This window comes from Pelodiscus sinensis, chromosome 5, assembly GCF_049634645.1.
Source record: "Pelodiscus sinensis isolate JC-2024 chromosome 5, ASM4963464v1, whole genome shotgun sequence".
Lineage (NCBI taxonomy): Eukaryota > Metazoa > Chordata > Testudines > Trionychidae > Pelodiscus > Pelodiscus sinensis.
Genome location: NC_134715.1, coordinates 25,036,051 through 25,050,693, shown reverse-complemented (window position 1 = coordinate 25,050,693; position 14,643 = coordinate 25,036,051). Strand labels below are relative to the sequence as shown.

The 14,643-nt window shown below is 41.8% G+C and overlaps 1 protein-coding gene across 1 annotated transcript in view; it reads right to left on the bottom strand.

Annotated features, from left to right (window-relative positions):
• Positions 1 to 4,455: 4,455 nt before the first annotated feature.
• Positions 4,456 to 14,643, bottom strand: part of NFKB1 (nuclear factor kappa B subunit 1) — a 100,459-nt gene continuing 90,271 nt past the window's right edge. Inside the window, exons 19-24 of the mRNA XM_014575416.3 lie at positions 12,806 to 12,908; positions 11,054 to 11,178; positions 9,722 to 9,788; positions 7,873 to 8,045; positions 7,534 to 7,711; positions 4,456 to 5,348 (exon numbers count right to left, since the gene is read on the bottom strand). Coding sequence (XP_014430902.1) covers positions 5,224 to 5,348; positions 7,534 to 7,711; positions 7,873 to 8,045; positions 9,722 to 9,788; positions 11,054 to 11,178; positions 12,806 to 12,908 — 771 coding nt within the window. The 3' untranslated portion in view covers positions 4,456 to 5,223. The remainder of the gene's footprint in view (positions 5,349 to 7,533; positions 7,712 to 7,872; positions 8,046 to 9,721; positions 9,789 to 11,053; positions 11,179 to 12,805; positions 12,909 to 14,643) is intronic.

Here is a 14,643-nt window from a genome sequence, read left to right as displayed (position 1 = left end):
AACTATTTTACTAGGAGGGTAGTGAAGCATTGGAATGGGTTACCTAGGGAAGTAGTGGAGTCTCCATCCCTAGAGGTGTTTAAATCTCGGCTTGACAAAGCCCTGGCCAGGTTGATTTAGATGGGATTGGTCCTGTCTAGAGTGGGGGGCTGGACTTGACGACCTTCTGAGGTCTCTTCCAGTTCTATGATTCTATGATAAGGGGATGGTTGGATGAAATAACATGATCTTGGTAACTAATTGACCATTCATTATCAGTTGGAAATAGGTCAATGGAGGGATGATAGGAGTTGCTATAGGGAACTTTCTGGGTGTCTGGCTGGTGAGTCTTGCCCACATGCTCAGGGTTTAGCTGATCGCCATATTTGGGGTCAGGAAGGAATTTTCCTCCAGGGTAGATTGGCAGAGGCCCTGGAGGTTTTTCGCCTTCCTTTGTAGCATTGGGCACAGATCACAGCTGAAGGACTCTCTGCATGTTGGGGCCTTCAAAGTATTTGAAGGCTTCAATATCTGAGACATAGGTGAGAGGATTATTCTAAGAGGGGTGGGCGAGATTCTGTGGCCTGCACTGTGCAGGGGGTCAGACTAGATGATCATAATGGTCCCTTCTGACCTTAACTCCGGCCTCACCCTTCTATGGCCTTTGGACACCTCTGCCCTTGTAACCTGTCATAAATGAGGCTAGTGAGGCAACGGTAACACAGTTGCCCTACTCCAGCTGCTGAGAAGGTGGATTTGATCCCACTGGAGGCTCCCTTAGTTCAAGGGACTCGCTCTTTTACCTCACAGCCACGGCTTGGAGAGGGGTGGCAAAGAACACAGGTATCCATCACGTGCCTTTTTGTGTGGAAAGCAAAGGTTCTAGCATTTGGGCTCAGAGCCCTGGCCGGAGACTCTGTGTGTCCTGCGATAGGCCACAAAGTTCCTTTGGCAGCCTGTTGCTCCTTTCTGATCATCTGGGGGGAAAGTAGGGGAGCATGCTCCTTGGGTGCTGATATGCCGGTGTTGTGGACGTGGCTTCCCAGGGTGGTCACTCAGGGACATTGGGCCTTCAGAGGGAGGTTAGGGAGAGAGGGGGTAAAAAAGGGAAGGTTGTGGGCTGGCTACCTTGAGGGAACTGGGGGAAAAGGTCCCTCCTTGCCCCAGTCTCTGGAGGGCAGAAGCATCCATCCTGCTGCTGTACCAGAGCAGGCTGGAGAATGCAGGTCTCGAACCTGCTGCCACTCACATGTCAAGGGAGTGTTCAACACTGGAGCGAATGCCCCAGGCTCTCAGGCAGCTCCCGCTGCTGCATGGTGGATAAGGCCAGAGCGAAGCAGCTTTCAACTCCAATAGGAGTTAACTCCCTCTTGGGGAAATATGGTGGGACACACTATTCAAGGGGATCCCATTAGACATGGGTATGGTCACTAGTTTGAGATGTAGACATCCCCCCCCATCGTGACCTAATCTGCCCTTCCTGTATAGATTAAATGCAGAACTCCCTATTCCAAGAGAGAACAGTAGCATTATATCATCAGGCCAAGGAGGGGTGGTACTCTCTCTGAGCACTTTGTTGGCCTACGGTAATGTCAGGAAATCCACTCAGGAAATCCTGGCAGCTTGCCAGGTGTACTATCTGCTTTCGCTAGATTGTTTTCCCCTCAGTGTGCTACCTTCCCGAGAAACAGACAGCGGCCCATTTATCAAGATGCTTATGTGAGAATTAATCTTATTAATATTCATGATCTATCCATCTGTTTAGAAGGGAAAAAACCCACAGTGTGAATTAGTTAACTTTACTTTTGATCCGGATGCATTTACACCAAGTTTGCAGCAGAAATCACAGGAGACTATGCAAAGCGAGAGCTATTCGAGAACTAGTTTAATACATTTAATGAAAAGTTTCAGTAACAGGACAACATTCAGTTGGAATGGGAACCCATACTACTACAAGCGTTACTCTTTTCATCTGATAAATGTCCCCTCTGATTACATCTTTGCTTCAGCAGAAGCCCTCTGCCTGCCTTATTTGAGTTATGTGCTATTACTTGCAGCTTGGTTGGCACTGCCTCGTGATCCAACGGTAGATTCCAGAAAGCGGTAGAAGAGCCTTGATTAAAAAGCAACTAGAAGGCAGACAATGGAGTGGAGGAGCTTAGTAGGAGAGGCTCCTTAGGAAAGAGGTTATCCTGGAGATGGGGCCACTTCAAAATTAACTATTGAATTAACCATAGCATCAAGTAATTCCAGCAGTTCCTAAGTGCTTGGCTCTCTTCCACATACCTGAGCTATGGGCTCATGTTTGACTCTTTAGTACAAACCAAAGAGGATTTCTAAATCTAGTCAGCTGTTTCCAGGCTCAGATCAGCCCAATTTACACAGCTCTGGAGGCACCGATGGTAAGAACAACATTTTAATAACATTTGACTAATGTGAAGGAACTGGACGAGTGATTCTGGAGGAAAAGCGCCGTGCTCACATCTCTTCCTCATTGATGGGACGCTTCAAAACCAGAATGCTATGAATATTGAAACAGAAAATGGAAGAATTAACATGTTTGTCCAACAACGCTCCACACACATCCAGGTATACTTCATAGACAGAAATCATGTCCTGTCTATGCAGAGAGAACAATTGTCTGTATGCTCACCTTGGATATCTGTTATGACAAGCGAAAGCCCTTTATCCTCCTTCAATTATTTTCATAATTCCATTCTGTTGCCTATGCAACATGTAAAATGCTGGCCGAGACCTAGAGAGGTAACCCTTATCAAGAGAATAAGAATAATTTCCCCCAAATCTTCATGTGAACTGTATTGTCAAATTTTCAGACTTAAGTGTAAAGTTAGGCACCTAAATTAAGTATTTAGGCTCTTAACTAAATTGCCTGATTTTCAGAGTTTCCAGGCACTCATAAAAAGTGTATATAGAATTCTCAGTTAATTCTCAGAGTTTCCTTTCTAAGACAGATGGACCTAAGTCATGAGATTCAGATCTTGCTCTCAGGTTTCTTCAAGTTTCAGGACTCACTAGATTCAGGATTCATGTTTAACATCCTTATACAGAGAGACACAAGCTGCAGATACAAACATTCTGAAAGTTTCTGGGGGAAAAAAGGAGTCTTGGTCAGTTTCCATTTTGACTCGCTCTTATCTATCACAAAAACTGGTCAAAAATATCAGAATCTCTCTCTGGAAATACCTCCATCAGCCTGCGTCATGATATTATCATGTAGACAAATCAATAAAATATCTCACCTTTCCCCTGCCCACAATAGTTAAAATCCATGAAGGATTCAATCAAAAGGGATAGCGTCAGTTATTAATGCATCCATGTGACATTTCTTGTTCATGGAATCAGCCATAAGTGAAGAGAAAGAATCCTTCAATTTTCACCAAGAAAAAAAAAAAAAAAGAAAAGAGAAAAGATGGAGAGCAGCAGCCTATCAGTAGAAGGTGCCACCCAGAGTGATAGCACATTCTGCTCTGACTCAGTCCATATCTATAGTTATGCTGAAGGACATTACCACAGGAGAAATCAGTAGACTGCTATTTGGTTTTACCGTACCTTTGCCAATACTCTATACCACCTTACTTGATTCCAGAGATGATACCACCTTTGGTGATGTAGTCCTTCAAATTGTCTTGGTCTTACCCCCTCAGAATCCACCTACACACTGGGTTACTGCTTGGGAGTTTCCTATGGTGAAATAATCCATAGGGATATATACCTGAAGAAGGAAAGATTATTTACCTTACCATAACACGAACTCTTCGAGATGTTTTGTCCTTATTGGAGCTCTACTTCCCCACTTCCTTTTCTTCTAATGAGGAGTATCTGGCTTTGCAGACCAGACAGAGGCCAGGTCTACACTAGACCTGGAAGGTTGGTTGAAAGTGCGCAACTCCAGTTCTGTAGAATATGTAGCTGGAGTTGGCTTACCTGAGGCGGAGTTTGCACCGTCCTCACAGAAAGAGGCCAACAAGAGCGAATGCTCCCGTCAGCTTCCCTTACTCCTCGTGACTGTGAAGAGTACAGGTGCCAGCCAGACTGTTCCTCGGTGTTGGATTTACGAGTCTATATTAGACTCACTACTATGCAGTCTCCAAAGTGGTGCACACCCTCCGGTGGAACACTCTCCTTCACTGTTATTAATCAACAGGACAGACACACAAATGGGACTAAAGAGGATTAGCAGTAGAGGCCACAGTTCCCAAAGCACAGCCTGCACAAGGCATCTCTGCTCAGCTATCCATCGGGCCCCTCACTTCTCAGGTAAAAATGGCCAATGTTCAAAGAGGAATTGTTTTCAGCCTCATAGCTATTTTTAATACAATGAAAAATAATTACATTAATTTTGTATTATCTGCTCTCAATTCCTATAATTGAAATGGTGAACAGTGGGAAAAAAAAGACACAAATCTTCCTAAAACGCAACAAAGGAAAGTTAAAATTATTAATGAAGACGAAGGGTTTAATTTCATTTTGCTTTTATTATAAAAGTAAAATAAAAATAAGCATTTAAAAAGCACAAATGTCCTCTTTAAAAGGAATTGCTCTAAAAAGAATATTTACAATAGTAAATGCCAAACTTGTTAAGGCTTTGAATGATTGTAGCCACCACAGTTAAATTTAAATACATTCACTGAAATATACATGATCTCTTTTTGTAGGGTTTTTTTTTTAATTGCGACAATGACTACTTTGAGAAAACCACAATTTGTCTTTAACATCAGAGGAATCCTTTTAACAGTTTTATGTGCTCTCCTTTCCATGTAACTGTGCTGTAAAACTGGGGAATGGGTAGCTAGAAGATGCATCCTCTGATTGTTCTGTGTGCAGTACATCTTTTATGAGAGGTGAGTTGGTATTCAACATTAATAAGAAGTAGCAATGTCCATCCATACAGAGAATTCTGGCAACCAGAAAAAGGCACATCATCCAGTTCTATACATTAGACAGCACTGGTTACTGGTTCTGGTTACACTAGACAGCTTGTAAAGGAACACAAGTAAAGGTATTTAAGAAACAAAAAAGAAGCAATGTTCACAAATCCTTCAAATCTTGTACACGTCAGACAGATGTTTTCCAGTGCACTTCTGGCTGTACGATCGCTTCTGCTGGACAGAATTATACAGACATAATTTTAACTGTCATTTAAGTTCATATAATTGCATGTTGCTAACTGGTTACATTTTGCCTTAAACTGAGCCTTTTTGTCCATATCCCAGGGTCATTTTGCTAAGTGTTATTGATGATACTGGGAAGTGACTCAGAATAAGTGACGCTAAGTCTGCGGAAGGAAGTCTCCACGCCGCTATCACACATGCTTTCATTGTCTTGTAATTTTACATTATAAAGTTCACCTGAGAAAGAAAACAGAAAAGAAAACACATTAGTTTTTCATCCTGCACTAGAACATTATAAGCTAGTCTGTGCTTTACAAGTGCTTTTGTCTGTTGGAGTATATTTCCCATGGCTGTTTGGGACATTCAATCAAAATCTTTGGGGTTAGTACTGCAGTATGAAGGTACTGGTTGTTTTCACTTAGGAACTGACCAACAACTACTTACTTTAATGGCTATTCTATCACACTATGCTGATTGAATCTGCAGGGGTGTGTAATGCCAAAAATGGTGTATCGATGAGGGTAGGAAGGATAGGGTTAGACACCTGATATTTAAATTCAATCCCATGCAGATAAACTAGCAGTCATATCGATCCATAACATTTACTACTATCCTTAAACTAAGGTAAGGCCGGTAGGAGTGTGCTAAGTAGCAGGATAAAGGCCTTTTGCACGTTAGATGTGCAAACTGCTGCTGAACGATAGTTGAGATCTCTTTGCTTTAAAGACATCTTTACATGAAAGAACAAAGAATGGATTGTCAAATAGGTTAAATAATTGGCATCTACTTAAAGTGAGCATGAAATCCGTAAAGTTCAGCAACAGCTGCCTTCCATGCAAGATCTGCAAAGGAATAACTGATTGCTGTGTAAGATACGTGGTCTTCTGTTGAAGGTGCTTATGGCTCAGAGACCCACCATCATTATAAAGAGGGCAAAAAAGCTTGATGTGATTGAAACGGATAATTCAGCACTGCAGAATTTTTAAGATGTGAAACTACTCTTTAAAACACACTTTCAAATACATGAATGAGGAATCGGTTATTAATGTGGCTAAGCTCTTTCACTGGTGGTGCTGACAAATTAGATTTATTATTGTGGATATTGTATTCTTCAGGAATATAGAGAGAATACTCTCATGCTTTTCTATAGCCCATACACAGGCATGCATCTACATGGAATAGCACTATAAAATGTAAACTGGCAAAGGTAATGGAAGTGACACTTGACTGGTTTCATCTCACATCTCAATATAAACAGTATGGCTACGTCTACACTGGCATGATTTTCCGGAAATGCTTTTAACAGAAAAGTTTTCTGTTAAAAGCATTTTCGGAAAAGCACGTCTAGATTGGCAGGATGCTTTTCCGCTAAAGCACTTTTTGCAGAAAAGCGTCCGTGGCCAATCTAGACCCGGTTTTCCGCAAAAAAGCCCCAATCGCCATTTTCGCGATCGGGGCTTTTTTGCGGAAAACAGTACTATGCTGTCTACACTGGCCCTTTTGCGCAAAAGTCTTTCGGAAAAAGACTTTTGCCCGAATGGGAGCAGCATAGTATTTCCAGAAAAGCACTGACAATCTTACATGAGATCGTCAGAGCTTTTCCGGAAATTCAAGCGGCCAGTGTAGACAGCTGGCAAGTTTTTCCGCAAAAGCAGATGATTTTGCGGAAAAACTTGCCTGTCTAGACACAGCCTATGTGGGCTATGGTGACATTTTTGGTCAGTGAACAAAGGACTAGACTGGGCATCAGAAAACTTTGGTTTCATTCTTTGTTCTGAAATTGACTCACTAGGTGACCATAGACAACTCATGTGACCTCCATACCTCTATTTCCCTATTGGTAAGATGGGGATAATTGGCATTACCCACCTCTTATATAGCATTTGAAATCTATAGATGACAAGTGCTGTAGAAATGGCAACTATTTTAATTGTAATAATAAGCTGTATAGCCTAATTACTTTGACGAGCAGTTAATGAGGACAAAATACTGAAGTCCACTCAAGATCACAGGAAAAGCCTTGTAAAAGACAATAGAAGGATTTTGTAGAATTCCAGGAGAGGTTGGACAATGCTGTGATGGCGTGGATATTCAGTCGTGAGCAAATGAGACTGAGTAGTCCCTTGCTGCTGGCAAATATGCATTAATACTGATGACATGGCAATTGTCTATTTTTAGAAAACAGACTAAAATAATTATTGCCATAAATCATTGGTATACATTCAACTTCCATTCATTTCCCACTACTGGTAGGCCTGGCAAGTCTAAAATGAGAAATATTTACATATTTCAGTACTTCCCAGACAGGGAACTGAGTAGGGCTACTCTGTGTAAAGGCAGCTGGATTGAAATGTATCAGAATCACATGAAACTTGCTGGGAAATACTTTTGAAGGCACATCATCCATTCCTATCTAGTTTACCTGTCTCTTCTTTGATGGCAAAGGCAGACGGGGATGATGGGGGAGCCTTCACAACAATATCCTCATTGTTAGACTGGCTTAATGACATGGAGAGAGCTTTCTGAATTATTTCAATTGCTTCTGTGTAATCCATTAGTCTCAAGGCATCAACCAACTCTTTCACCGTACCACCAGAAACCTATGACAGAACACAAAGGTAGGTCATATACATATCACTGTGGCAGATTTGTTACAAAATAAAAGGTGGCACTCTCTGCTCATGCAGAAGAACATTTTGAGGGCAGCTGCATGTGCCGCTCATGACCATGGTCCTTTAGAACACCTGTTAAAAAAAATTACCTCATAGTTATCCAGCAGAGTTTTGGCTGGGATAGGACTCAACCTGAAGGCATTACTGAGTATTCCCAGGCCCAACTTGTGTGCCAGTGTATACCAGTTTTTGTCTGGGTCAGGTACTTCTAGTAATTTGTAAAGCTGCAGCTTGGAGTCTTCATTCAATTTTTTCATATCGCCTGTTGAACGAAAGACATAAACAGGTGTCTGGTTTTATACATACAATAAAACTTGGTTTATTTAACCAGAGTTACATTCTTGCCTCCCAAGCAGAAGCAAACTATTTAATTAAAAAGTGATTGGCACACATGTGAGTGTTTACTCAATATATTTACTTGCACTGTAGCATAACAGTGAACACGTGGACTTTGGCTTGTCATAATTCTAAAGTGACAAATAACATACAAGTATAAAAAGAACCATATTTATTCTACTAGCTGTGGCACTTCTAACATATGGTTTGTGACACTGGCAGATGAGGTGCCAGCTCTTGCCAAGGGTTTAAGTGTCAGCTGAGTACTGACTAATTCATTGCTGGAAACCAGGATGTTTCACCTTTGTGTTAGCATGGTTAAGATGGATTTTACATTTATAACAATGTGTTTAGACTTTATGAATTGCTTTTAAGTTGCTGAATGCATCCATCTAACTTACAATATCCTAACTTACAAGAGCATTATCACAAGCTACAAGGTAATACTTACATTTTTGCTTTTGGCCTGTAAAAAATGTTGCTCTGAAACTATGAACCTAGTCAGTAGGGACTGTCTTCTAACTATCAAGTAGGCCTATAAAAATTAACTGTTACCTGGGAGCAGCCCCCCTCCCTCACCCACTGACCCAGAGGGCTGCTCTAGCCCTGTGAGGCTGTAGTCTCCCAGTTTGTGTGGGCTGAAAACGGAAGTGGCAGTGATGGGGGGTGGGTGGGTGGGGCTGCTGCTTCCAGCCCTATGTAAAACTGCCAACTCTCCGCCTGCATGGGCTGGAAGCTGGCAACCCAGTATGAGGCCAGAGCAGCCAGGTTGGAGAAGCCCCTGCTCATGGGTTTAATCAGTTAACCCCTTTAATTAGTTAAGCAGTTAAACATTAACTTTAACAGGATTTAACATCCCTACTTGTGAGATATCACAATAGAGGGACTTTGTTAACTGCATGAAAATGCTACATACAAAAGGACTCATCCCACCAGCCTGAATTCTGGAAGAAGGAAATTAAAATAGCTAACAAAATGTTTTGCTGTTTGGACTCTCACAGAGCTGGAGCTACGAAACAGAAGCAGAGCCAATCTGGGTTAGACCTGCAAGACATTTACAGCTGACAGATTACTATAACTCCATCACTTTTTAAAACCATAAACTGCAATCCATTTGTGTACATATGTTTGCCTTCTTCAGCCCTGCAATAACTCTTTTTCCTCCTTAATACATCTTTAATTAGTTTATCACAGGACCCGCTACAAGCATGGTCTTTGGTGAGAGCTCTAAGGTACAATTTGACCTGGAGAAAGTGAAGGTCTTGTGCATCTGAAAGCAACCAGACTATTTTGTGATCTTTAGTATATAGCAATCAACTACTACAAAATCCAGCTTGCCTGCTACAGGAGTAATATCTTTGTCAAGAAGCAGGGCAGAGACTAAAAACTGATGGTATATTCTAGAATTTCATCAATCTGGTAACAGTCTGCCCCGAGTTGGCACTCACGGTCGTGAGCCACTTCAGCTTGTAACATAAATAGCCATGTCATGCTGTCTGAAGGAGGTGGGGAGAGGTTCTCCTCTGTCCTGAGCATATTGTCAGTACTCATTGATTAATAAATGGGTATTTTTGGAGCTTTTCTTTTTTGTAAATACTCTACCTTGCATCAGTAAGTCATCGGAAGCCAACTTTGATTCATAGGGTTTGCCATTTAATATGTCGAATACCTGTAGAGTGAGGAAAGGATTAGCCATTAATACCAACATCTGGCAGAAACTTGGTCTTCATCCTACAATCCTGTCCAATCCAACCGTATTGTTTACACTGCTCTGTATGTTCCGCACTGTGTGTATTAATTGATCAGCTACACATTTCTATCTTGCGGCAGGGGCAGCAGAATTAAAAGAGCTGCAGAGGAGTGATGTCCCTGCCCAAGTGGGAAGTGGAGAGATATTGCCTTCTGTTGCTCTTGAAGTAGCTCATCTGGCAAATACTATGCCCAAGGTTCAGAGATTCTTTAAGGGACATGGAAAATCCTCAAAGCAAAGAGCAAGGTAACCTGCACCCTAGAGAACTAATAATTTAAAACAAAAATAGTGCCTCAAATTTTCAAACCCCTACAGTTAGGCTCCTAAACCCATATTTAAGCACCAAATATGGTGGCTAGATTATCAGAGGTACTGAATACCTACATCTTCCACTGAGGTCAACGAGTCTGTCTATAGTGCAATCATACCTCCTGGCTGTATTTAAACAATCACACCCACTGAATATCCCAATGTAATACCCAAAGAGAACTACAGGTGCTCATCATAATTGAAAAATCAGGCCCACTCATTCAGTTGCCAACATATAGATTTAGGGGTTTAACTTAAGAGAGCCCAGTTTGAAAATCTGGGGGTTATTTAAAGTTTTAAAAGGGGATAATATAAAGGGTGTGCATGAAGAACTCATGATAAAAATAACCATAAAAAGGTGTCCCGTATGGATACTAGGGATGGATACTGATAGCCTGAAAAGGATGCATAATGAATTGGAATACACGATCCTTTCAGTCAAACTCTATATTCTTTTCTTCAGCCTGAAGTCTCAAGTGTGATCGTTTGAAGAATTTGCAGTCTACTAATATTCTTACTGACTGAAGCCCATTTAACTTAATTTGTCCATTTCCTAGCCCCTTCCAAGCTAAACCGAGAGCACTCCAGGCACAGGGACTGCACAGCAGCCTGCAACAGTGACAAGTTACAAGCAGGGATCTTACAAAACAGAACATAAACTCTGCTACAGTTGACACAGTCAAAGAGTGGCCCCAAGAGCTGTGATTTGTAAAAACTTCAGTGCTTTGGATTTTCATAGTGAACAAAGTCTTCAATGGATGTGACTGTAGAACTGTGCCACTCTGAGTCAATAACGTACCTTCATCTTCACATTAAAATAAAAAAAGGGTTTGCGGGTTTGTTCAAATAATTGACAAGACAACCAGATCACTTGCCTCCCAACTGGAGGCCATATCCAAAGGTGTTGTTCCAGGTACGATTCCTTCATCATCACTGTCTTTGTTTCTCACATCTTCTAAGTCAAATAATGGCTCAAAGTTCTCAATGTAAGGATCTGCACCTGGAGAATTACAGAGCACGGTTATAGGTTTTCCAAAGACTTCACTCTATTGCATCGTACTCAACTATGCCATCCTATTTCACATTTGGGGGAGGTTGGAAGGTCTCATTACACATCCTTGTACAACACGCATTAGCCTGGGTTCCTTTTACTTATATAATTTGTCTCCAGATTTTAAACTTTCGTACACACCAGTAGATTAGCTGGGACCCTTCTGAGCACAAGATCTGGAATTCAGATAAGCAATCTAAAAGTGCTTATGCTAATCCCAACTTTTATAGGTTCTAACTCCTGCTTACCTTTTCCATTCTCATTTTTTGAAGAAAATGGATGAATTAAGAATAGAGGAAGAGGTTCAGGATTTTGTTTTTAACAACATACATTCTAAAGTTTAAATGGAAAATGTGCTATTTCGTACATCGTTGATGAAGTGATACAACCAAAATAAATAAATATATTTTATACAAATATAACACCAAAGAACATTTTCCACCTCCAGAATGCTTTGCAAATATAAGCTAAAAAGGTAAGCCTTACAACATACATGTGAGGAAAATATTATCCCTGCTATACAGATGGGGAAAAAGGGAGAAAAATGGAGGCAGACAGGTTAAACACTTTGTCCAAGGCCACACAAAAAGTCAGGATCTAATAAGAGCTAGAGTAAAAACTTGGGAGTTCTTGGCTTCCAAATCATGAGCTCAGACAACAAAAAAATTGATGTGTCTATGGTGAATTAGTGTATAGTGAGAAATCTAATACCACCATCAGACAGAAAAGTTAAAGGATGGTATGCAGTGAGTGCTGTCTTACTCTTGAACACATACATGGCAATGGGAGGTTTGGATTTTTATCCCAAAAGCCAGACACAGCTGTAACACTGGCCTTGCTAGAAATCTGAGATGAGGCAGAGAGAAGTACAGAATGCCCAACTGAATGCTCATATCTAAGGAGAAAGGTAGAAAAATCAAAACTGGTAAGATCCCTAAACACCAAAAGAGCGCCATTCTTCAGGCTGCTCAAAGAAAAAGAGAAGGTGGTGAGAGTCCAGTGATCTCATTGTTTCCTTAAAGCATCCCAGTAGCAAACTAAGACATTCAGGGAAAAATCTCCTCAGACACAAAACGCTACATACAAAACACAGCTCAGAAGCTCAGGAGAGACTAGGGCTTTGAACCAACCTGCAAGGCTGTTCCAGGCCCTGCCCCTTAGCGCGTTGCCTGGGAGCCAGGGCCACACAAGCTCTTTCAACTGCTTCTATTAAAAAAGGTTTGTGCCTTCCCCGCAGGTGGAAGGCAACAGCCTCAGGGAATGCGTGAACCCTTTCAATAGAAGCAGCTGAAAGGGCTTGCGTGTCCCTGGCTCCCAGGCAACATCCTAGCAGTAAGGCTGGGAGCGGGGAGCCCCTTAAATAGCAGGAATTAAAAGGGCTTGCAGCTTTCGTCTCCGGCTAACGTGATGCCCAAGAGCTGCAGGGGAAGCGCAAGGCCTTTCATCTCCTGCTATTTAAGGCCCCGCCCTTCTGTTTGCTGCCCCTTCTGGGGTGGTCCGCAACCTCTTCAAAAAATTTTCAAGTGGTCCCCTGCTCAAAAATTATTGTCCACCCCTGTTCTAATACCTCTCTTACCTGCTGCTTTGAGAAGTGCTGTCAGTTTTGTAGACCCCCTTCCAGCTGCTATGTGAAGTGGAGTTGTCCCATCATAAGTTGTACTATCAACATCTGCATCACCCTAAAATTTTATTGAGGGAGGTGGAAAAAAAGCATAAACATGATAACCAGGCAAATTAGCACCTTTATCCCAACACACACAAAACTTTTAATCATGGCCTAAACAAAAGGTGCTGGAAAAAATATAATGAACATAAGAACAGCCCTACTGGGTCAGACCAAAGATCTATCTGTTCAAGTCTTCTGTCTTTTGACAGTGTCCAACAAGTGCCCCAGAGAGAACGAATAGAACAGGTAATCATCAAGTGATCCATTGTGTCACTCATTCCCAGATTCCGGCAAACAAGAACACTATCCCTGCCCTTTCTGGCTAACAGCTATTGACGGCTCTATCCTCCATGAATTTAATTTTTTCTTGAATCCTGTTATAGACTTTGTAAAAGCAGGCTCTTTTCTGGCCAGGCCTCGTGCGCATAGCCTTCCTAGCCCAAGATTACCTTCCCCTCAAACCAAAAACCCTCCATTATGTGACTTAGGATCAGTAAAAACCAGGAGTAAAACACCAGGCAGGTAAGGGTCATGCAAAGTTCGCGCCAGTCAAGGGCCATCTCCCCCCCCCCTTTCCTTCCCCCTCAGCCTGTCACTAGGCAGACAGAATCTGTTAAGCCTATCACAACTAAGCGCGGGAAAGCTCTTGCTCTCTCTATAAAGCAGCTACCCCTCCTGCAGGCAGTAGAGGGTTCCCAAAAATTTGGAAGGCAAAACACGAGCCAGGTTCCGAGGGCTGATCACCCGAGGGCCCCCTCCCGCTCACCGAATCTACTGAATCTTCCGCAGAGCGTATGAATAACGAATATGCTGTTGTCTCTGTTGTCCCTTGTATGTCTGATAAGTGTGAGTATTGCTGTGTAAAGTTAGTTAAAGGTTTGATAAATAATAGTGTTAAGAGTAAGTTAGTTAGAAGTTTGTTAAATAGTACAGTTAGGAGTTTAGATAGATGTCAGACCTTATGAGTAAAATTAATGTAAATATAACTGATAAAAATCCCTGAGGTGTTATTGATAATTACTGAGACTTGGAAAAACCTCAGGGTATTTTCCTCTATTGTATTGCAGTTTGTTTATTGTTACTGTTAATAGTTATCTGGTGCCCACGCATGTAAAAAGCTGATAAATAAAAAGTTATAGTTAAAAGCATTTTAATAAAAGTTAAAAGATATTCAGAACAAGGTTGCCTGTTTCTGCACCTCTTTGGGGCTAGCCACATTCTCGAACCTTCCATTTTACGTCAACAGACTTGACCCTTGCAACAGCCTCTAGCAAAGAATTCCACAAGTTAATTGTGCATTGTGTGAAGAAATACTTCCTTTGTTTGTTGAAACCTGATATTTATTAGTTTCATTTGGTAGCTCCTAGTTCTTGTGTTATGAGAAGCAATAAATAACACTTCCTTATTTACTTTCTCCTAATCAGGCTTGATTTTACAGACCTCTAGCACAAGAACTGTCTCTTTTCCAAGCTGAAAGGGTGTGTCTAGACTACACGGCTCTGTCAACAGAGCCATGTAAAGTAGTTTACTCGGCATACTCAATGAAGCGGGGAGTTAAATAATCCCCGCTTCATTAAAATAAAAATGGCTGCCACGCTGTGCCGACAATCAGCTGATCCGGCAAAGTGAGACAGTCCAGACACAGTGCGGTCGACAAGGGAAGCCTTTGTCGACCGCTCCGGTATGCCTCACTTCCCTTGTCAACCGTGCTGCGTCTAGACTGCTGCGCTGTGCCGGATCAGCTGATT